Source organism: Apis dorsata, unplaced genomic scaffold (assembly GCF_000469605.1).
Source record: "Apis dorsata unplaced genomic scaffold, Apis dorsata 1.3 scaffold_52, whole genome shotgun sequence".
Taxonomy (NCBI): Eukaryota; Metazoa; Arthropoda; class Insecta; order Hymenoptera; family Apidae; genus Apis; species Apis dorsata.
The window spans coordinates 910,136-931,075 of record NW_006263353.1 but is presented as its reverse complement, the minus strand read 5'-3'; the positions used below and the strand labels follow the sequence as shown (position 1 = coordinate 931,075).

At 23.6% G+C, this 20,940-nt stretch overlaps 4 protein-coding genes and 3 long non-coding RNA genes across 12 annotated transcripts in view; 5 read left to right on the top strand and 2 right to left on the bottom strand.

The window, feature by feature from the left end:
• Nucleotides 1-1,537, bottom strand: part of LOC102677599 — a 5,512-nt gene extending 3,975 nt beyond the window's left edge. The window contains exons 1-3 of one of the 4 annotated variants that reach the window (XR_004151788.1): nt 1,402-1,416; nt 1,029-1,184; nt 44-808 (exon numbers count right to left, since the gene is read on the bottom strand). This is a non-coding gene — a long non-coding RNA (uncharacterized LOC102677599). Of the gene's footprint in view, nt 1-43; nt 908-1,028; nt 1,185-1,401 lie in introns of those variants that run through there. The other 3 variants (XR_004151787.1, XR_004151786.1, XR_004151789.1) reach the window with 3 other exon arrangements.
• A 146-nt stretch (nt 1,538-1,683) lies between these two features.
• Nucleotides 1,684-3,407, top strand: LOC102677777. Its single transcript, XR_420765.2, has 2 exons — nt 1,684-2,337; nt 3,305-3,407. It is a non-coding gene; the product is annotated as an uncharacterized LOC102677777 (long non-coding RNA).
• Nucleotides 3,408-5,179: 1,772 nt separating this feature from the next.
• On the top strand, nt 5,180-8,339 carry LOC102677873 (retinal homeobox protein Rx2-like). Its single transcript, XM_006609068.1, has 4 exons — nt 5,180-5,583; nt 6,281-6,359; nt 6,617-6,843; nt 7,185-8,339. Exons 1-4 carry the CDS (start codon nt 5,184-5,186, stop codon nt 7,823-7,825), a joined length of 1,347 nt encoding a protein of 448 aa, XP_006609131.1. The 5' UTR covers nt 5,180-5,183; the 3' UTR covers nt 7,826-8,339.
• An 891-nt stretch (nt 8,340-9,230) lies between these two features.
• LOC116186776 lies at nt 9,231-9,972 on the bottom strand. The gene is made up of 3 exons (XR_004151791.1): nt 9,927-9,972; nt 9,596-9,817; nt 9,231-9,410 (listed from the first exon to the last, which is right to left on the bottom strand). It is a non-coding gene; the product is annotated as an uncharacterized LOC116186776 (long non-coding RNA).
• Nucleotides 9,973-12,422: 2,450 nt separating this feature from the next.
• LOC102678013 (60S ribosomal protein L19) lies at nt 12,423-13,791 on the top strand. Its single transcript, XM_006609069.2, has 4 exons — nt 12,423-12,552; nt 12,870-12,976; nt 13,106-13,269; nt 13,403-13,791. The coding sequence occupies exons 1-4, from the start codon at nt 12,548-12,550 to the stop codon at nt 13,727-13,729; spliced, it is 603 nt and encodes a 200-aa protein (XP_006609132.1). The 5' UTR covers nt 12,423-12,547; the 3' UTR covers nt 13,730-13,791.
• Nucleotides 13,792-14,099: 308 nt separating this feature from the next.
• LOC102678145 (translation initiation factor eIF-2B subunit delta) lies at nt 14,100-17,460 on the top strand. Of its 3 annotated transcripts, none has more exons than XM_006609071.2 (7): nt 14,100-14,364; nt 15,010-15,069; nt 15,243-16,126; nt 16,240-16,367; nt 16,465-16,642; nt 16,716-16,896; nt 17,002-17,460. In XM_006609071.2, exons 3-7 carry the CDS (start codon nt 15,284-15,286, stop codon nt 17,208-17,210), a joined length of 1,539 nt encoding a protein of 512 aa, XP_006609134.1. In that variant the 5' UTR covers nt 14,100-14,364; nt 15,010-15,069; nt 15,243-15,283; the 3' UTR covers nt 17,211-17,460. The 3 variants fall into 3 exon arrangements, with proteins under 3 accessions (XP_006609134.1, XP_031370928.1, XP_006609133.1); XM_031515068.1 differs by having other exon boundaries at nt 15,010-15,075; XM_006609070.2 differs by having other exon boundaries at nt 14,101-14,364; nt 15,010-15,079.
• Nucleotides 17,461-19,967: 2,507 nt separating this feature from the next.
• Nucleotides 19,968-20,940, top strand: part of LOC102678379 (probable peroxisomal acyl-coenzyme A oxidase 1) — a 13,094-nt gene continuing 12,121 nt past the window's right edge. Inside the window, exons 1-2 of the mRNA XM_006609072.2 lie at nt 19,968-20,110; nt 20,378-20,498. Of these exons, the coding sequence (XP_006609135.1) occupies nt 20,099-20,110; nt 20,378-20,498 (133 nt within the window). The 5' untranslated portion in view covers nt 19,968-20,098. The remainder of the gene's footprint in view (nt 20,111-20,377; nt 20,499-20,940) is intronic.

Sequence of the window (20,940 nt, the reverse complement as noted above, 5' to 3'; positions counted from 1 at the left end):
TATATATATATATATATATTAAAAATAGTTCTGCAATTTATACCAGAAAAACAAATCAAATTCCTTTTGAAGATAAACTATATCACTTATTCACCATATATTTCACTATATAGAATTCTCAATAAGAAAAAATTCTTTCCATCGCACATTTTTTAAAATGTTACATTTTACTCTCACGAATGACACTATAAATCGAAAATCGTATATGATTCTTTGATCTTTATTTCGAATTTGGCGCGCGGTGATCTGTCACTTTCACTCAGAGCACGTGTTTCCTGTTTCACGACCATGATAGCGTTTCTGTTCGGCCAGGATCGGCCAACATCGTTTCCCAGACCTCGTGTGCATCAAGAATTGTCTATTTCCTTCAAGAAACTTCAACTTACATCCAACTTTCATAAGAACTAACCTAAAAGTTGTTTTGGAATCGACTGTAATAAAACTTGATCGTAAACACATTTCCGTAATTCAAAGATCGAATAAATACAAGACACGAAGATCATGAGAGAAGATCGAGAAAAAGAGGTCGAAAAGAAAGTCGTACAGAGGGTCAGTGCAGGAGGCGACCCGTTACTGCAGCCTGGTACCACCGGACCTTCACTTATATCGTCTCTCGGCTAATAACGCTAGTAATGTGATATGATTAGCTTAGTTGAGTTCAGTTTAGTTCGTATTCGTTCAATTTAGTGGTTCGCCAGCAAAATCACATCGAGTTAAACCCATTTAGGCCAGTTAAGTTACCGACTTCTCGCTCTTGCGCGCTCGCCGTCATCCTCCCAGCCGGCTGCCTCCTGCATCCGCGGATATCCTGCAAGCATGCGCGCGCGCATTCACCCGCATCCACTCGTCTTCAGTTTCATTAGAGGCTAATTGGGTCAGTTAAATCTCGATACAAATAAAATTAAAGAATCTTAGAGTCTGTTACTTGCTCGATAAATTCAATTTAGTTTAAGGTTAGGTTTGAATTAAGAATATATAAGAATATATATTATGGCAATAAAGATGATTGCTTACATTAATATGCTTACATCATAAAATATCACCAAAAATTATAATAATATAATTTATATGAAAATTGGAATAGAAGTTATAAAATTATATTATTGGATGGTTTTTATTCTTTACGTTCTATATCCACTACCTTTTATATTAATCAAATTATATATAAAATATATAATTTCTGTCTGAAAAATAAAATTTAAATTGGCCATTTATAAACACTTTATCTAATAAACATTTAAAAAATAAGAAATTGCTCATTCAATAAATAAAAATGAAATATTAAATTCAATTTCTAATTATACAATTCTTACAAATTTATCTCTAACCTATAATTTACCCAAATAAAGAATCATACTTTCATCTAAATTTCTCTAAATCTTTTTAAAAGATCTCTCTTACCTGTTCGATTAAATTGATGTTTTCTTTCTGTTATTTTCATCTATTCACTAGTTAATCGTGAGTTCGTCAATGTGATAAACAAACTCATTAGATTCGACCAAAACAAGAAGGCTAGTTGGGAGAACGGTGGCGCGATCGGTTCCAAGCGGAGAAACGGAAAAGATGCACCACAAGACTGGTGGGGGAGGAAGTAAAGAGAGTGTCCGCGAGAGTGCAATTAAATCAGCGCGTGACAGGCGCGCGCTCGTGCGCGCTAATTACTGTCGATGAAATTAGCAGTTAATATACGCGTGTACACACGGAATGGGGGTAGTTTGATTGGGCCAATTCGAGGCAATTCCTGGCGATTGCTGGTTTCATTGAGCCTGCGCTTAAGAGCTCAGTGCCACGCTGCCGGTCAACGGACATGGATCTCTTCGAAAGTATAGGAACTCTTACCTTTCTCATTCTTCCGATCGATTGTCTTCTTATGAATCGATCGATAATTCCGTTCAATTTCTTATCTCGATTAAAGTGGATACCGGAAGAGGGATAATCTTGCGGATAATTCGAACATATGACGGTTAAAATTGCGGGATGATTTGAATTCGTTGGTAGTGCATGGGACGCGATGAAATTATTGTGCATTTGGTACAGGACCTGTGACGCTATGAATGCACGTCGATCATCACTGAGAGCGCTATGTGATCTCTCGAATCGTTTAATCGAGGTTCAAGGTTTCAGTTCAAGGACTTCTGCGAACGAACAGATATGAAATGGATAGCTAATACGGATATATTTGATGTGACTGAGATTAGAATAAAAATAATGTGGAATTTGTGGAAGTTTGAACAGATTGATTACAAATTGATAGTGTGTGATATTCAAGATGAATTGAACGGATTATGAGATTATTATAAAGCGCAAAATTTAATTCAAGTAGAATTAAATTTTCAGGTAAAGTATTAATTACGTTTTAATATGAAATTGAATTTGAATATTTTGAAATTGCTTTTTTTTTTTAATTTGAAGAAATATAAATATAATTATATTATTATATTACAATTATTAATAATATATATTAATCATTGATTATGAGTTATATTTATTCTATAATTATTCGTTTCTTTACTTTAATTAATTATGACAAATTGCCTATAATCTATAATCCATAATCATAGCGATAAAAATTGGAATGTAGATTTTGCATATTTTTAGTAATAAATATAATCTAAATAATTCAATATTGCAGAAATTATACTACAAATAACGTCATGTTCCAGAATACATATAGTATGAACTAATCCAGTTTTCTGCGTAAAACTGTAACACATTTTGTAATAAATTTAAATTCTATTATATTTTACATTATTATTTCACATTGTTTAAATTAAATTAAAAAAATTTTCATAAAAATTATTTTTTTTAAGAGAATTTAATCTTTTACGAAAAATTATACTAGTATAATAAATAAGAATATTACAATCTAAGTATTTAAATATTTCATTACATTAGTTTTTACAAAATCTGAATTTTAAAAAATATCAACTAAAATAAGAAACATAATTAAATAAAAAAATCTATTTATTTCTTTATTTTGAAATTTAAAAGTTAAAATTAAAATTAATAAAAGATCTAATAAATTATTATTCAAATTCTAAAATTATTATTAATTTTCATTTAGTATTGTTGAATTATAAATATGAGCGTGCAAAAATTCATGTGCGTAAAAATTCTAGTCATCGATGAATATATATCAACAACATTTATCATATAAAAATATAAAAGATAAATTAAAATTAAAATCTAAAATTTAAAAAAATTCAAATCTAAGTTAAATAAGTCAAAAATCATATATCATAATACCACAATTAATGATCAAAATTAAATTTCTCCCAAAACCACCTTTCTGTCCTTTAAATAGCGATCAAGAGTCCATTATTTTCTCCGCCATGATCTTCGTTCCAAGAAATATCGGGGTCGCATTAGGTCAAGCGCAAGGGGTCCATAGTCGAAGTGGAAGCCTCCGATGCACAATTTCCCATCACCACATCTCCTGATCGTGCACAACCCAACCCGCTCCAATTCCCACATACCCCTCCATACTCGTTAAAAATGTTATCTAAAGCACACTATGGACTGAGGCGGTGTTCTCCAACCATCGGGGGCGGTCGCAATGATGTGGTTGTGGCATAGCCACGAGACCAACGAGAAACCCGACAGAGACATCAACGAAGAAGATCAATGAACACTTTTCTCTGTCTTTCTCTCTACATACACACGTACATACATACATACACACATACGTATATACATACATACATACATACATACATATATATACCCGATGCAATGAAGAATCACGAAGTGGTTGGTAACATAGCAGAGGTAAAGAAAAGAAAGAAAAAGAAAGGAAGAAGTAAAAGAAGAGTAGGAGAAGAGGGGTGGAGAGCAAATTCTCTCTCTCTCTCTCTCTCTCTCTTTCTCTCTGTATGTGTGTGTGTGTGTGCAAGGAGATTAAAAACAGAGATGAAGAGACGAATCTTGTGCAGAATGAAAAGGGAGAAAAAGAGAAAGAAAGAGGAAGAAAAACAGGAGGCACAGCATACCGCGCCCGCATAAAACGGCTGTCCTCTCATGGAGCACGTATGGCATAGTAGGTGCTACAGGATTGGTTGGCTTCCATGTGTGGGGGCGGCCTGACCGGCAACCCGTTGAAAATATAAGCGTGTGTGAGTGTCGGTTGATTAGCCAGAGTCAGAACGGATCGTCGCTTAGTGCGACAGTGTCTGGTTAGTTAAGCAGCTCTTGTTGTTTCGCGCGATCAACTCACCCGTTTGTCGATAGATAAGAAAATTGGGGAAACCCGTGACGATTAATATAGATTTTCTCATCTTTCTGGATTAATCTTCTTTTTTTTTTTTTTTCTTCTTTTTTGTTTATTAACAACGTTTCAATATACTTTAGAAAGAGAGAGTATCCTCCAAAGTATTCGGTTTCGCTGTTACAATCTGTTCATGTGTCGACGACACAATGCTGGCTCGCTTCGTTAGCTCGAACTAATCAAAATTAATCATAACCCGGGCAACAATTGATCGCAATTGGCTTGGATTCCATTACGGAGGACGCGCGAACCGCCATCCTGCGCGCGCCTTTTTGCATAATTGGCCAGCCGGATTGTTGGAGGTCTTGGCGAAGAAGAAACCGAGGGAATCGGTAGCAATAAAGAGAGCAGGAAGTGAATGGAAATTGTCACCGTTGATCTAAGTAATTTATTGCAATCGGAGTAACGACGCGAGAATAAGAAATGAATTTAATTCGGGGGTTAAAAGAAAGAAATATTTTTTATTAATAATAAGAAGAAATATTTTTTTGTTGGGCTCTTTAAATTTTAAATTAAAAGAAGGAAGAAACAATTGAAGAAATATCAAAAGAGAAGGAATATGTGATCGAAAGGAAGAAAAGTTTGTGTCGATTCATTGTGATTCAAGAAGAAATGAAATACCTCTACGATTGAAAATTGAAACTGTTTCTGAAAACTGAAAAAAAAAAAAAAAAATATAAATATATATTGAAGATCAAAAGAAAAAGTTACTATGTATTTATTAACACGAAGAAAATCTACTTGCTTGATTCTAGTGAAATCATGTGCCTATTAAAATTCTAAAAAGAAGAAGAATTTATTGCCTTTTGTTTCTTTAATATCAGAAGAATAATCTAAAATTATTTTTTATATAAATTAAAGAATTTTTAGAAGATAAATCAATTTTTAAATTCTAAAAGGATATATCGATTAATGAAAAATGGACGGAGGTCCTTTCGATGATCCGATCTTCTCTGATTTCGGCGGTCGAGGAGGTTCCGGGGTTCACAGTATTCAAGTGATGCTCGGTCTTCATGGTGGACACCACGGTGGCGATTTAATGCCTACTGGAGGCCATCTTCACAAATTAGATTCTTCGAATAGTCCACCGCCTCATCATCAAACGTCTCATCATCATCTGCAACAACAACAGCAACAACAGAAAGAGCTGAAAGAATTGGAATTGGCTGGAATGTATGCTCCTCTTCCTCAGACGCAGGATGTTACTACTTCGACGTCTACCACTGCGACCCCGACCTCAACGACATTGCAACAGGGCCTTCAGCTTGGAAATGCTTTGAAAAGGAAACCGGAGGATCCAATGAATACTCTTGCTCCAGGTTAGTATTATACATTAAAAAATAGTTTTATAAAATTAGGATCTTCATATTCGTATCGATTAATTAAAAATAATAGCAATTATCAATAGTAGTATATCAATTTGTAAAAATAATAAATGTAAATATATTAATATATTATTACTATATATAACGAAAATAACTAAGATATAAATTAATTTAACATTTTTTTCAATTTTATTATCCATTTCTTTATATATAGTACCTATAATGATACATTTTGATATTTGTTGAATTATAAGCATACGTTTATTAAGATTTAATTTTATTCACAATCTTTTTTATTTTAATTTAAATTTTATTAATATATTTTGTGACTTAAAAAATTATTATATTATATTTTGTATATAAAAAAAATTTATAAGATTCTTTATTAGAAATATTGTAATTTATTTATAATTTGACAAGAATTTATTAGTACATACAATAAAAAGAAAAAATTCAGAACATATATTATATTACTAAATATATTACTAAATAATATTATATTATTTAATATCATATTTAATCATTTTAATTTTGTTTCTGTATAGATAATTTTAAAGAATATTTAATTGTTTTTGACAGAATTTTCTTTAAATTATTATTTTATTATTATTATAATTATTGTTATAATTATAATTATTGTTTTGCAAATATTATTTTCTAACTTTGTTTTCAATTTAATATATTTTTACAGTTAGTAGCGAACCACAACCAGCTAAGAAAGATTCCAAGAAAAAAACCGACAACAATGGAATCAAAAAGAAGAAAACTAGGTATTTATTTATTTTTTTTATTTTCTTTTTTAATTAATTTAAAAAATATTATTTAATCTACTTAAAATTAAGTTTTTTGATCTTTCATTATCTTTTGTAATTTCAAATTAGAAAATGAATATTGTTATTATGCCATAAATTTTAGATTTTTCAATAATAATCACATTCTATTGAATAATAAATAAATTTGAAATTTTAATTGACATATTCTCATTTGTCAAATATTTTATTTTCATTTCGAAAACTAATTATTTCAGAACAACATTTACCGCTTATCAATTGGAAGAATTAGAAAGAGCATTCGAACGTGCTCCATATCCTGATGTTTTTGCACGAGAAGAACTCGCTTTAAAACTTGCGTTATCAGAGTCAAGAGTTCAAGTATGGTTTCAAAACCGGCGTGCAAAATGGCGAAAGAGAGAACCTCCGCGTAAAACTGCTGGTTATGGTATGGCTGCTGGTTCAGCAAGCCCTGGTTTATCAGGTAATTACAATAAGAATGCTAACTTAAAACTTATATTGTTTTTCATTATTTCTTTATTTTTAATATCAAAATTCTTTCTTTCATTTTTAAAAAAACATTAAATTTATTGATTTTTGATTAAATGTTAAAAATCACACACATATATATATCTCAATAGATATATTGATGTAATTAATATTAGTTATATTTCAAATAGATATAAAATTTGCAGAAAAGATTTCTATTATTAAAATTATATTACATATTGTTCAATATCCTGTAATTACTTTCAAAAATATTGATAAAATTACTTTTATTCTTACAAATCTAATGCAAATAATTCGTTCTCATATTTCTATTAGGATCATTTACTTCACTGAACAATACTCTTAATCCATTCGCCTCGCCGACAACAGCGACAGCACCACCGGATGCCTGGGCATATTCTCCAGCTTACGATTTGGCACCGCATCTAAATCTACTTAGCCCGTCTAACTCTCCATACTCAACCTCCTTTGGTGGGCCAAGCAACAACGGATCGGCATACTCGTACGCGACAATGCTTCCACAACACGATGCCTCGTTATTTTCCACACCATCAGGCAATACAATGCGTGTACACCAGGACTACATGAATGCTAGTAACAGTCCACCACCACCTCTAACTCGTAACGACTATCAGACTATGGTAACTACCCACTCACCACCCACTCATCTGACCAATTCCATGTCCGAGGAAGAACATCAACAGAATAAGCAATTGGATTATGTCAGTGGTCTTAGTCCAGCGGATAAATATCAGCACGAACAACCTGATTACACCCAACAACAGCAACAACAACAACAACAACAACAACAACAACAACAACAACAACAACAAGATCAAAAACAAGAATATGGGATGCACTCACCACAAGGACGTCAAGGAATGAAAGAGCAAGTGATGGTGAAGAGCGAACCAACTAGTCAAAACTACGTACAGTTGCCTCCTTTTCTGAACTGACTCGAAACCTCCGGTCTAGATTTGCTCTAGAACAACTGGTGGTTCCGATTTGGAATAAGTCTTCCTTGGCAAAGGAATATTAAGTTCATAATAAGATCATATATGTTTGTTGATTTTTCATCTTTGAATTTCTTTTTTGAGCTGAAATGAAAATAAAATCGAAGGCTTTATTTTAATTAGAGTTATAATTTTTTATTTTAAAAATAAAAAAAGTTTTTTGAAAGTTTTTTTATTTTTATTTATAAATTTTATTTGTATTAATCGTAAATATATCAATTCTCTTTAATACAATTTCATATTGTATTATGTAGATTTAAACAATTAATGAGATTAATTGGAATTATTCTCTTGGAAAATTTAATATTAAGAATATGATAATCATTAATTTGTTTCAATAAGAAAATAATAAAAAAATACGTTATAATAAACAAACGTGTAAAAAAAGAAAATATTTTAGAAAATTAATTGAATAAGAGCATTCCAGTGCCTTAAATGTAGATTTGAGATGTGAGTACTTTTATATTATTTGTCCTTTTTTCAAAATTATTAAATAAAATTAAATAAGAAGTTTATTTACGTATTTTATAATGTATATCAAATATATGCATATCTGTATATACATGTATATAAAAAAATATAAGACATCTGAATTTATAAAATTTTATACAAGAATATTTCAGAAATTTTGAATTCTATTTTTTTTTTATAATGCTTAAAAATAATTGCATTTAAATGCACTTAAAAATTAAAATATGTAATCACTCATTTAACAATGATGTGTCTTAAATAAATAACAATTTATTATAATTTCATACATTAATTTGTTCATTGGAATTGTATGTGAATATAATTTTTAATAAATATTCAAAACAGAAATATTTAAAATATTATAATTTTTTTTTATTTCAATAAAAAATATATATTATTATTATATATATATATATTATATATAAATTTATTATTATTAACAAATATAGAATAAAATAAAGTACATATACATAATCATTAAATATTTCTAAACATATAAACAAATTTTAAAATTTAAGGAAAATTTTAAAGTGCTTAAAAAAATAGTACTTTAACTTATTTTATATAGTTTTTTAGTATTTTATATAATTCATTAATAAAGTTTGATTTTGTAATGTTCAAATTTTGTTTATTAAAATCTTTCATTTTTAAAAATATTTAATTTATTACAATTTACATATTCCATATTTCATATATACAATATATATACAATAAAGTAATAAATATATTCAAAATATTTTAATTAAATAAAAAATATACATATATTTTTATATATTTTTCTATAAATATATTCAAATGTATTTATTATCGTAGTAAATATTCAAGCCATGCTTCTCCATTTAAATCGTTTATTTCATTGTTATCTATATATTCAAATTCATATAAATCCTCAAAAATATTTGGTTTAAAAACTGATACGTCATTTAGCCAAATTCCATCTCCACTAAAATAATATTTTTTTTCTAATTCGTATAAGCATAATGATAAGTAATGAGAATTATATTCCTCTTGTGGATATTTTTTATACAACAAATTCAATGTGCAAATAATCTTCGATCTAAAAAAATAATATTGAATGTTATATAAATGTTCTATATGAATTTTTATGTTTATTTTGATGCTTAGAATTGATTTTCCGAAAATATCTTATGAATATATTAATATTCCGCATAATATAGTATATTATATTTATATTATATTAAATAAATATATTTTATTATTTTTAAGCAAACATCTATTTACTTTGGATACAATATGATATGAATATTTTGACATATATTTTCTATTGAATAATATTTCTTTAAATATTGTAGTGATTTAGTAATTATCAACAAGGATACATATTTCCAATAAGGATGTTTTTGAATTATAGATAATAAATCAACATCTTTTCCCAATTCTTTATGCAAAATGAATAATAAATACTTTTTTCTAGATCTCAAATGATATTCTCCTTCTATGAATCTAAAAGATAAATTATTATCAAAAGATTTGAATGTATTACTCTGCAATTATTAATGAATTTTATTTTCTATTTGATCAAAAATAAATACATGTATATATGTATATATACCTGAAAAAAATTTCCCTTGATGATAAATATATTTGAATACTTGCATTATCTATACAATTTAAATATTTCATATAATATAAACGCTTCTTGACTAATTTGTAATAATAAATTAATTGTAAGATTCGTGGATGTTTCAACCATACAGTTAATTCTACATTATTTTCAAAATCTTTATATCTTTCTAGAAATTTTTCTTTTTTCACTGATAAACATTTTAAACAAATATAAGAAAACTGGTATGATATATCTAATGTTTTATAAAGCTCTAATAATTCTTTCACTTCATTTAAATTATGCAAGAGAATACGAGGATACATATTTATTAAATCAAATAAATTTTTTTCTTTTATTTTAATATATTTAAATTCAGTTAGCATTCTCTCAACATTATCCACATCTATATTTAAGAGATATGAATTTTTTATTATCTGCAAGATATATATTATATCATATTATATTCTTAAAATTTTTCTTTAAAAATTTTTTGTAAATATTTATACTTACAAATTCTTCATTAAAATTACACCTATATTTCAATATATATATTAATTTGGACATTTCTGTAAAACTTCGATATTTCATCCTATATTTTTTAAAAAATGATTCATTGTATAATTTTAAATAAAATGTTTTATAATATAACATACATATTTGATAATAATTGCCTATTTTCATATGATTTTCAAGTTTTATTAAATCTGTAGTAACATCAATTTTTATACCTGCATTAGAAAATATATTTTTTATAATATTTTCTGTAGCAGGTATATTATTTATTTTTTTAAATGTTTTTACTTTTTTTCTCATTAATGCTGGAAATCTAAAATATAAAATAACCATAATTAATAATAACATAAATTATAAATTACAATTTATAATTATAAAGAAATTATTTGAATAAAATTTGAATTTATTATGAATATAATATATTTAAAATGTAACATACCGGTAAATATCAACTAGTTCTATAGAATTTATACCTAATTCCTTAAGTACAAAAATTCTATTTTTCATAATTACAGGTTTAAGTGTCAAGCATTTTATTAAATAATCAATTTTTTCTATCTTTATATTCATATGCTAATAAAAGAAAAAAGGAAATAAGAAATTATGAGTGATATAATTAATATAATCCAATATTATTTAAATATATACATACCTTTATGGTATTACAATTTTGAATAACTTTTTGCATTGATATTTTATTAATAGAATTATTTTCTCCAATTTTATGATTTTTAATAACATTATGGTCAAGTTTTAAATGTGTTGTTAATATGTCATGAAGTTTTTCTTGTGTTGAAAAAGATGAAACTAATTTTTTAAAATGTATCATAACAAATTTTCCTATAAATTTTTGTTTAAACATTGTATTTACATCGATTTACAGATAAAAGATATATATTTTTTTTATATAGATAAGATATATTTACAATAAAAGAACTTATATGTTTGAAATAAGGTTATCATACTATATTATACATGAAACTAATTTTTTAAATGTTATGTATCATGACAAATTTTCCTATAAATTTCTATTTAAACATTGTATTTACATCGATTTACAGATAAAAGATATATATTTTTTTATATAGATAAGATATATTTACAATAAAAGAACTTATATGTTTGAAATAAGGTTATCATACTATATTATACATGAAACTAATTTTTTAAATGTTATGTATCATGACAAATTTTCCTATAAATTTCTGTTTAAACATTGTATTTACATCGATTTACAGATAAAAGATATATATTTTTTTTATACAGATAAGATATATTTAAAATAAAAAAACTTATATGTTTGAAATAAAGTTATCATATTAAATAATAAAACTATTTTACAAATAACAAAACTATTTTTAAATAATAAAACTTAAATAATAAAACTATTTTTAATCATTTAAATATGAAATAAAATTAAAGTTTATTTATTTATTATATTTTAGATATTATTATTTTATGCATTAAAAAGAAAAAAAATTATATTTTGTGACAAAATTTTTTTTTATATTTAAAATATAAATACAGATTATTATAAAATCCATAAATAAAATATATCGAGATAAAATATTTTATAAGATTTTTCAGATCCATATTTTCAACATAAATATCATAAATAGGATATATGTATTATATATCATTAATTAATTGATTCTTTTTAGCGGGAAAATTTAATTTTAAATAATATTCTAATTAATAAATACGTATATACAAATAATGTATTATTGCAAATCAAATTTTAATTGGATAGATTAAAATAATTTAACTTTAAATTTATAATAATTTATTTATATATATTTGTAATTTATTCAAAATTAGTGATATTTTTATTTATTTATCAAAGTAATCAAAGTAGACAAATTATTAATTGTTTTATAAAATTTGCTTTTAAAATATTTCAAAATTGATGGAAAAAATAATTTAATATACATTTAAAATAATAAAATTGTGAAATAAAATTTTTTATAGGAAATTGTAATATGATATATAATTATCGTTTTTTTAGATTTATTTGAAATGAAATTTTTCGTCTTTACTACTTCCGTTCAGCACATAGGAAACGTAGTTTCCACCATTTTAACTTTCTTTCGCAAAAAGGACTTCTAGACTCCATCATGAGGTATGAACTATTCAAAAATTTTTAATTACATAAATACATAGATTCAAATCTAATTTGTATTTATGATATTATTAAAAGAATATATATTGACATATTGTTGAATTTAATACATCATATTTTACATATTTAATATTTGATAATTTGTTGATAATTGACCACATGGTTTTATGATTGTTTTTAAAAACAATTTAATTTGAATTAAATCATAATTAAATTTAAATTATTTTTTTACACAAATATGATTAAAATAATATTTTAAGATAATATTGAATATCAATATGTTATTTATCATAACATAACCTCAATATATGTTTCAGTTCCTTAAAATTACAAAAGAGGCTTGCAGCTTCTGTTATGCGATGTGGTAAAAAAAAAGTTTGGTTAGATCCAAATGAAATCAACGAAATTGCAAATACAAACTCACGTATGATATTATAAAATTAATATTATAAAATTATATAAATAATATAAAATTTAAAAATTAAATTTTAACATCCGTTTTATACACGTTTAATATTATTAAAATATTAGTTTTAATATCTTTGTTTTTAAGGTCAAAGTATTAGAAAGTTAATTAAAGATGGTCTTATTATTAAGAAACCCGTTGCTGTCCACTCTAGAGCTCGAGTTCGTAAAAATACTGAAGCTAGACGTAAAGGACGTCATTGTGGTTTTGGTAAAAGAAAAGGTACAGCAAATGCTCGTACACCGCAAAAGGTAAAAATTTATAATTATTGCTTTAATAATTTAACATATTTTAATTATTTCTTCTTTAAGAAGAAATAATTTATGTGTAAAAAATTTATGTGTAAATTATAATGTATTTAATATGAAATATATTTTTTTATAGGATTTATGGATTCAAAGAATGCGAGTTCTCCGTAGACTGTTAAAAAAATATCGCGAAACAAAAAAGATTGACAGACATTTATATCATTCCCTATATATGAAAGCTAAGGGTAATGTATTTAAGAATAAAAGAGTTTTAATGGAATTCATTCATAAAAAGAAGGCTGAAAAAGCGAGAGCCGAGATGCTTTCAGATCAAGCTGAGGCGCGTCGTACTAAAGTTAGAGAAGCGCGTAAACGTAGAGCAGAGCGAATTGCTACGAAAAAACAAGAATTGTTACAATCTTATCAACGAGAAGATGAAGCTGCAGCAGCGCAAAAAAAATGATCTAACAATTTTAGAAATTATTATATAAATAAAATCTAAAAAAAACATTAATATTTTTATTCAATCCATTTGTCTTTTTCAATTTTCATTTAAATATAATATACGCATATAAAATATGCATTAATATTTTTGTATATAATATTTTTTAATTATATATTATATATAATATATATATTTAATTAAATATATCAATTATATATATATTTTTTATATAATTATATATAAATATATATATATTATAATAAATATTTCATAATATAATTAAAGTAAAGTTAATTTGAATATTTAACAATATATTACAATATATTTACAATAATTAATTTAATTAATTTTTTCTTTATAATACTTAACAATATTATTTTCTCTGAAATAAAATAAACTAAAAATTTATTTTTAAAATTAGTATAAAATTATATCCACAGATGGAAACACTATTATGTACTGAAGTAAAATATGGCGAAACTGTCGAGTATATGGTAGAAATTGTCTAAAAGTAAAAGAATTTTATTTCCCAATAACGCACATTCTTAATAAATACATATACAGAATAAAAAAATAAAAGGTATTTGTTTCAAATACGAGATATTTCAATGAAAAATTATTTTGTTATGACGTTATTGAAAATAAAACAATAGGTTAGTGAAATGAATTTAATATATGTAAAATAATACAATTTTGAAATAAAAATATTGTATGTATTAATATATAATTTACCAAATTTATTACATATATATTTATAAAATAAAGATATAAATAAATTTATATATTTATAAAATAATTTATATGTTTTGAGAATAAGATTATGAAATGTTAAATATTATTTCGTAATATGCTTTGTGAAATTTGAATAGCATAATAAATCAATATGTCTGACTAAAAAGTAAGTTTAATTTCTTGATGTAAAATTAAATTAAATGAAATTTGATATGAATAAAAAATACTATTTATTTTTCAATTTAATATTTACAAATTAAATTGTGTACATGCCAGAGATATCAATGTTGTATATATTATATAAAATTTATTTATATATTAGCTTCAAAAACATGTAAAGTATTTGATATGTTTTAATATATCAAAATGAAATTATATTTCAATTATAATTTTTTTTATTATATATATAATAATTATTTTTGTGTCGAAATAAATATTTTCAATTAAATTACTATTAAAATTAAAATTATATATTAATGAATCGTTTATGAATAAATATATGCATTTATGTATGTAATATAATTTTTTAAAATAAATTTTTAATTTCTTAAAATTGATTTTTTTAGCTGAATGTTTCTTATGATTAAGAAAAAATACAGAAATCATGAAACAAGAGGAACATGTCTGTAAATATATGTAATTAATAATTTATTATTTCTTTTCTTATGATTATTTTCTTATATAATATATTAATATATTAAAAATATTAGAAATTAAAAATTAAATTAAAATTAAAATTAAATTAAATTGAAATATTATTAAATGTATAATATTATGAATTTATATAATTTATTTATAGAAATTTCTGAATTGAAAAAACGAACGATTGCATCAAGAACAATGACCAACAAAAAGGGAAATATTTCTGAAAAATCACGGGAGGAAATAAAAGCAGAACGTGAAGCAAAGAAAGCAGCTAAAGCACATGCTAAAGCAAAAGCCAAATCTAGTAAAATATTAGATAAAGATGTTTCAAATGATAAATCTGCTTCTCTGAATAATATTAAGAATAAAAACAGCAATGAGACATTAAAAACTACAACCAATGAAAATATTGAATCTGCTGAAGTATTAGTAGTCAATAAAATTACAAATATATGTGAAAAAAGTTCAATATCAGAAACAAGTAATGAAGGAAAGAGCAAAGCAGAATTACGTGCTGAAAGAAGAGCAAAGCAAGAAGCACAAAGAGCAGCTAAACAACAAATTTTATTAGAAAAAAATAAAATTAAAAGTAAAGAGCAGAATAATAATGATAAATCTCTAATAACAGAAACAGTTAAAAAAGTAATAATGCCTATAAAAACAATTCAAAAATGTAATACACATGAAATAAATCTTTTCAAACATCTATATCACGAAAGAAAACAGGCTATTGTAAATGTTCCTTTTGTCAATTCAAATATACATCCAACAATAATTAGATTAGGTACACAATATGCAAACAAAATAATTGTTGGTAGCAATGCAAGATGTGTTGCACTTTTAGCTGCTGTTAAGCAACTTATTTATGATTTTGAAAGACCACCGCAAGCTGATTTTATTAGAAGTCTTGAAGCAAATTTACAAGAATCTGTAGCCTACTTACATTATTGTAGGCCATTAGCTGTGTCAATGCAAAATGCAATGAGACATTTGAAATGGCAAATGACACAGTTTCCTTCTTCATTGTCTGATGTAAATGTAAGTTACTTTTTTTAAACTTTAGATATATTTATATGATTTTTAAAATAATTTATTTTTAAAATAAAATTAAATGAAAACTATAAGAAAAAAAAGAAAACTATAAATTTTAGGCAAAAAATAAATTAAGTACTGCAATAGATACTTATATTCGAGAACAAATAGAGCTAGCTGATAAGGCAATATCAATAACTATTCAAACTAAAATATCTAATGGAGATATTATTTTAACTTATGCTTAGTGAGTAAAGTTTTTTATTATTTCAAAATTATTTTAAAATTATTTTCACATTTTTTACATATTTTCTATATTTATAATAAAATTTGATTGTTTTTAGTTCATCTTTAATACATAAAATATTGTTAGATGCACATACTGCAGGTAAACAATTTCGTGTTATTGTTGTGGATGGAAGACCGTGGCTGGAAGGAAAGGAACAACTTAGACGTTTATCAAGACATGGGATTGAATGTTCTTATATTTTAATTAATGCTTTAAGTTATGTAATGCCTGAAGTAAGTAAATGATAATTTTATTTTTATTAAGATTAAATTTTTATTAAGATTATTGATAATAATAATTATTAAGGTAAGCAAAGTATTCCTTGGTGCACATGCAATTCTAGCAAATGGTGCAGTAATGTCAAGAGTTGGAACTGCTCAAGTTGCCTTGATGGCAAGAGCTTTTAATATTCCAGTTTTAGTAGCTTGTGAGACTCACAAATCTTGTGAACGTGTACAAACAGATTCTATTGTCTATAACGAATTAGGTAAGTAAAACTTTATATTTATTCTTCTATTTATTGATTTACTATTTAATTTTATAATAATATTATTTATTTATATTTTTTTATTTCTTTCTATCTTATTTATAGGAAATGCAGATGAGCTTGCACAAGATTATAAAAACGGTATGCAAAAATCATTATTAACGAAGTGGAAAACAAAAAAATCATTAAATCTTTTAAATATCATGTACGATGTTACACCAGCCGATTTAGTAACGGCAGTTGTTACAGAATTAGCTATTTTACCATGCACTAGTGTTCCTGTGATTTTACGTATTAAACCATCAGAGATTTAAATTTCATTAAAAATTATTTTTGTTGTTTTAATATTTGATATAGCATTCAAAAAACAGTATAAAACATCAATCATTATGTTCTTTATTTTGATATATGCAAATTAATTTTAAATAAAGTTAAATTATACATAAAAAAGAAGAATATATTCATCATAACTTCTTTTTTTTACATGTCTTTAAAAATATATTTTATGTACAATTGTATATTATGTTGTACTTTAAAATAAATTTTTAAAATATAAATTAAAAATTTATATTTTTTTCATATTTTTATAATATATTTTTATAATATATATACATAATATATATAATATAATATATATAATATTATTTATAAATAAGATATTTTAATTAAAGTTTTCAAATTGAAATTAAAGAAAAGAATTGATACTGAAACGTGAAATTTTTTTAAATATTTAAATGTTTAAAATAGAAAAAATTAAATAAGAAATAATATAATAATAACGAATAATTAATATGAATATAATATATTTCACAAAGTTACAAAATAAAATGATATGCAATATTTTTTTTATTGATTTTGACAATCGTGCAATTGATCATTTTTGAATCATATATGTTATTGATTCAATATAGAAAACAATTGAAGTATTAATAATGATTGGAATTAAAATTTAATTTAAAATTATATAAATTGTAAATAAATAAATAAATTATAAATCAAAACATTTTATGACAAAGTATAGCAATCTATATTTCTGGATTTGATCATTTTCTATCTTATATAGTCGATTTATAATTTAAGTGATTGATACTGATTCACTTTCCTGAAAAACTGTTCTTAATTTTTTTCAGTTTTACGTTCTTAATACATAATAAAATATAAATAAATTTTTATTTTTAAAGTTATTAATTATTATATAATTAGCTATTAAGCAATTGATTATTAAAAACTTGAGTTTTTCTCTTAAATAATTTAAGAGAATTTAAGAGTTTAAATAATCATTTTTTAATACAAAAAATTACAATATCATTTGATATTTTGTAAATAAAAATCTGAAAAAATATTATTATATGTATATGTATTTAAAATTTATTTTATAATTTATTAAGTATTAGATTAAAACTTTATTTAAAAATTAATATCAAATCCAATTATTTCTTAATTGAATCTTTTCTTTTTCTCAAATTTATTTTACAATTTTATATGAATGAAATTTAGAAATAATAGAGAAATAATATAATAGAAATAAGAAAAATATATTACACATATATTTTTTTTATTTTTTAAATATATTATAAATTAAATTTTTTAAACAATAAATTTTGATGTAAATTGTAATCTAAGATCGATTTAATTTTTTTAATGTTTTCTTCATTTTTTCTCTCTTTCACTTTTTTATTTCTTTTCTCTTATTTGTTTTTTTGGTATTCATTTTTTCAACTCTCATTTTTTGTAGTTAGAAGTATTTCTTCAATTGAATAAAAAATTTCAATTTTATATTATTTCGTTTTGAATAAGATAGGCATGTTTTTGATAAAGATATTGTTATTAAACTATATGATTTTAGATTTTAATTTTAATATTAAGATTTAAATTAAAATATTTTCTAATTATCGTTGGAGGACACTAAACAATAATAAAATTGATAAACATGTAATTTAGTTTTTTATTTTTTATTATAAATAATATATGGGAGATTTTTTAAAATATATATGTGATATAAAATTAATAAATACGAATAATATAAAAGATTTATTAAAGATCTATTCTATTTTATTTTATATAATTTATATAATATTTAATAATATTTAATAATATATTTATATAATTCTATTCTATTTTATATAATTTTTTTATTTAGTTTTTAACTTCTTCTTTAGTTTTAAATTCTTTCATCATGTTCAATATTTTCAATATTTTTTAATTTAAGTACATTTTATTTTAAATTTCAGATTTATATTTCAGTCTTAATTTAAATAATTTTTATATTATATTTTTATATAAATAAATTAATTATAATAATTTATTCCTATATTTTTAATCAAGGTATATTCTTGTAAGACTTATATACATATAAAAATTTATAGTTGAAGTATATGTTATATAGTTATTCACTTCAATTTTTATATAATATAGTAAATACAGAATCGTACTGTTCCAGCCAATCAGAAAACTACTAGTTTAACAATGAAATGAATCAGTACATATTATAATATTCATATTATTGAAGTTAAAAATCAATGATAAATTGCGTTTTATTGACAGAGATTACATTACAGAGATTGTATAATACAAATATTCTTGCATTCTTTTATTTTTTTTATTTATCTATTTGATTATTTGTTATCACTAATTATATTATATTATGATTATATTATGAATTTTTAAAATAGGATTTGAGTTTATTTTAGGATTTGAGGTTATTTTATTTTATTCTTATATATTTTATATATTTATCGTAAAAATTTGATTTTTTCATGTAGACGAATAATTGAAATTTAGAAAAAAAATTTTTAATGTATGCTACAATAATAAAAAATTATATTATTAACAAAACATGAAATAACATATATAATAAAATATGAAATATGAAATTTCGTTAATAAAACAAAATATATCAACTATGAAGTTTACGAAATGACGGATAGATGGCATTATATCGCATCATGTTTTTAAATACGAATTTCTTCTCAATTTCATCTCTATTATTTGTACTGTTCGCTGATAAAAAGTTCTGTGGAAAAGATGGAAGTCTGATTGTTTATCTTCATTAATTTATATATTCATAATAATATCATGCATATTGACTGATAGTGTCAAATCTATAAATTTATAATAATAAAATCATGTAATATCATGTATTTTCGAAGAAGAGCATTTTTATCATTTCTGTGTTGACTTTCATCAACCATCAATAATCTTGATGACGCCATCAATACGTTTAAGCATATGTAGTGACTTTCCTGGTACTATATCAGGGGAAAATGGCGAATATATTTAAGTGTAGTAGGGATTTGTATTATTTAGTGAATTTCGCTAAACGTTTTATGTTTAGTCGTAACTTGATATTGAACGCGACAAACATATAAGTGGACATATTTTATTTTTAAATTAAACAAAAATTATTGAATTATAACATTTAATTTTGATTTGACATTTTATTTATATAGACAACGTGCAATAACTTGTGTATTATACATAGCAAAAAATGACAGTGAATAAGGATCTAGAATATGAACGAAACAAATGTACATTTCAACCTATTGAATTAACGTATTTCTTCGATGGCAGTCCAGAGAAAACAATAGAACGTCGTGAACGAGGTACAATTCAAATTTTTTCATATGCATGAAGTTAAAAATTAAAATGCAAATTTTAATTTTTAATTGAAACTTCTTAAAGATTTTCGTTAAAAAATAATCCAAATTATTTATATATAAATAACAATAAATTATATAACAATAAAAAAATATATAAACAATATATTATATAAATAACAATAAATTAATAAGTTTTATTATTTCTTTAAAATTTTAATTTTAATTATTTGACGAGATGAAATAGATAATATATATAAATATAAATAGTTTGGGAATAGAATTAAAAAATATTTGAAAGTATAATCATCACGTTTTCTGTTTATATTTAAATTTATATTTAATTGATTAATAAATAATTGAAAAATGTAATTTTCATTGAGTTATATAATTTTCTTTTATTAATTGAATTATATATATTATATATATTATATTATAAATTAAATAC

What these genes read in the sequence shown, in the direction of transcription:
- LOC102677873 (XM_006609068.1), top strand. Translation starts at nt 5,184, where the DNA reads ATGGACGGAGGTCCTTTCGATGATCCGATCTTCTCTGATTTCGGCGGT. An exon ending in ATCAAAAAGAAGAAAACTAG is followed by an intron (nt 6,360 to 6,616) that starts GTATTTATTTAT and finishes TAATTATTTCAG; the next exon opens with AACAACATTTACCGCTTATC. An exon ending in AGCAAGCCCTGGTTTATCAG is followed by an intron (nt 6,844 to 7,184) that starts GTAATTACAATA and finishes TATTTCTATTAG; the next exon opens with GATCATTTACTTCACTGAAC.
- LOC102678013 (XM_006609069.2), top strand. An exon ending in AATTGCAAATACAAACTCAC is followed by an intron (nt 12,977 to 13,105) that starts GTATGATATTAT and finishes TTTGTTTTTAAG; the next exon opens with GTCAAAGTATTAGAAAGTTA. An exon ending in ATGCTCGTACACCGCAAAAG is followed by an intron (nt 13,270 to 13,402) that starts GTAAAAATTTAT and finishes ATTTTTTTATAG; the next exon opens with GATTTATGGATTCAAAGAAT.
- LOC102678145 (XM_006609071.2), top strand. Translation starts at nt 15,284, where the DNA reads ATGACCAACAAAAAGGGAAATATTTCTGAAAAATCACGGGAGGAAATA. An exon ending in ATTATTTTAACTTATGCTTA is followed by an intron (nt 16,368 to 16,464) that starts GTGAGTAAAGTT and finishes GATTGTTTTTAG; the next exon opens with TTCATCTTTAATACATAAAA. An exon ending in TATTGTCTATAACGAATTAG is followed by an intron (nt 16,897 to 17,001) that starts GTAAGTAAAACT and finishes TCTTATTTATAG; the next exon opens with GAAATGCAGATGAGCTTGCA.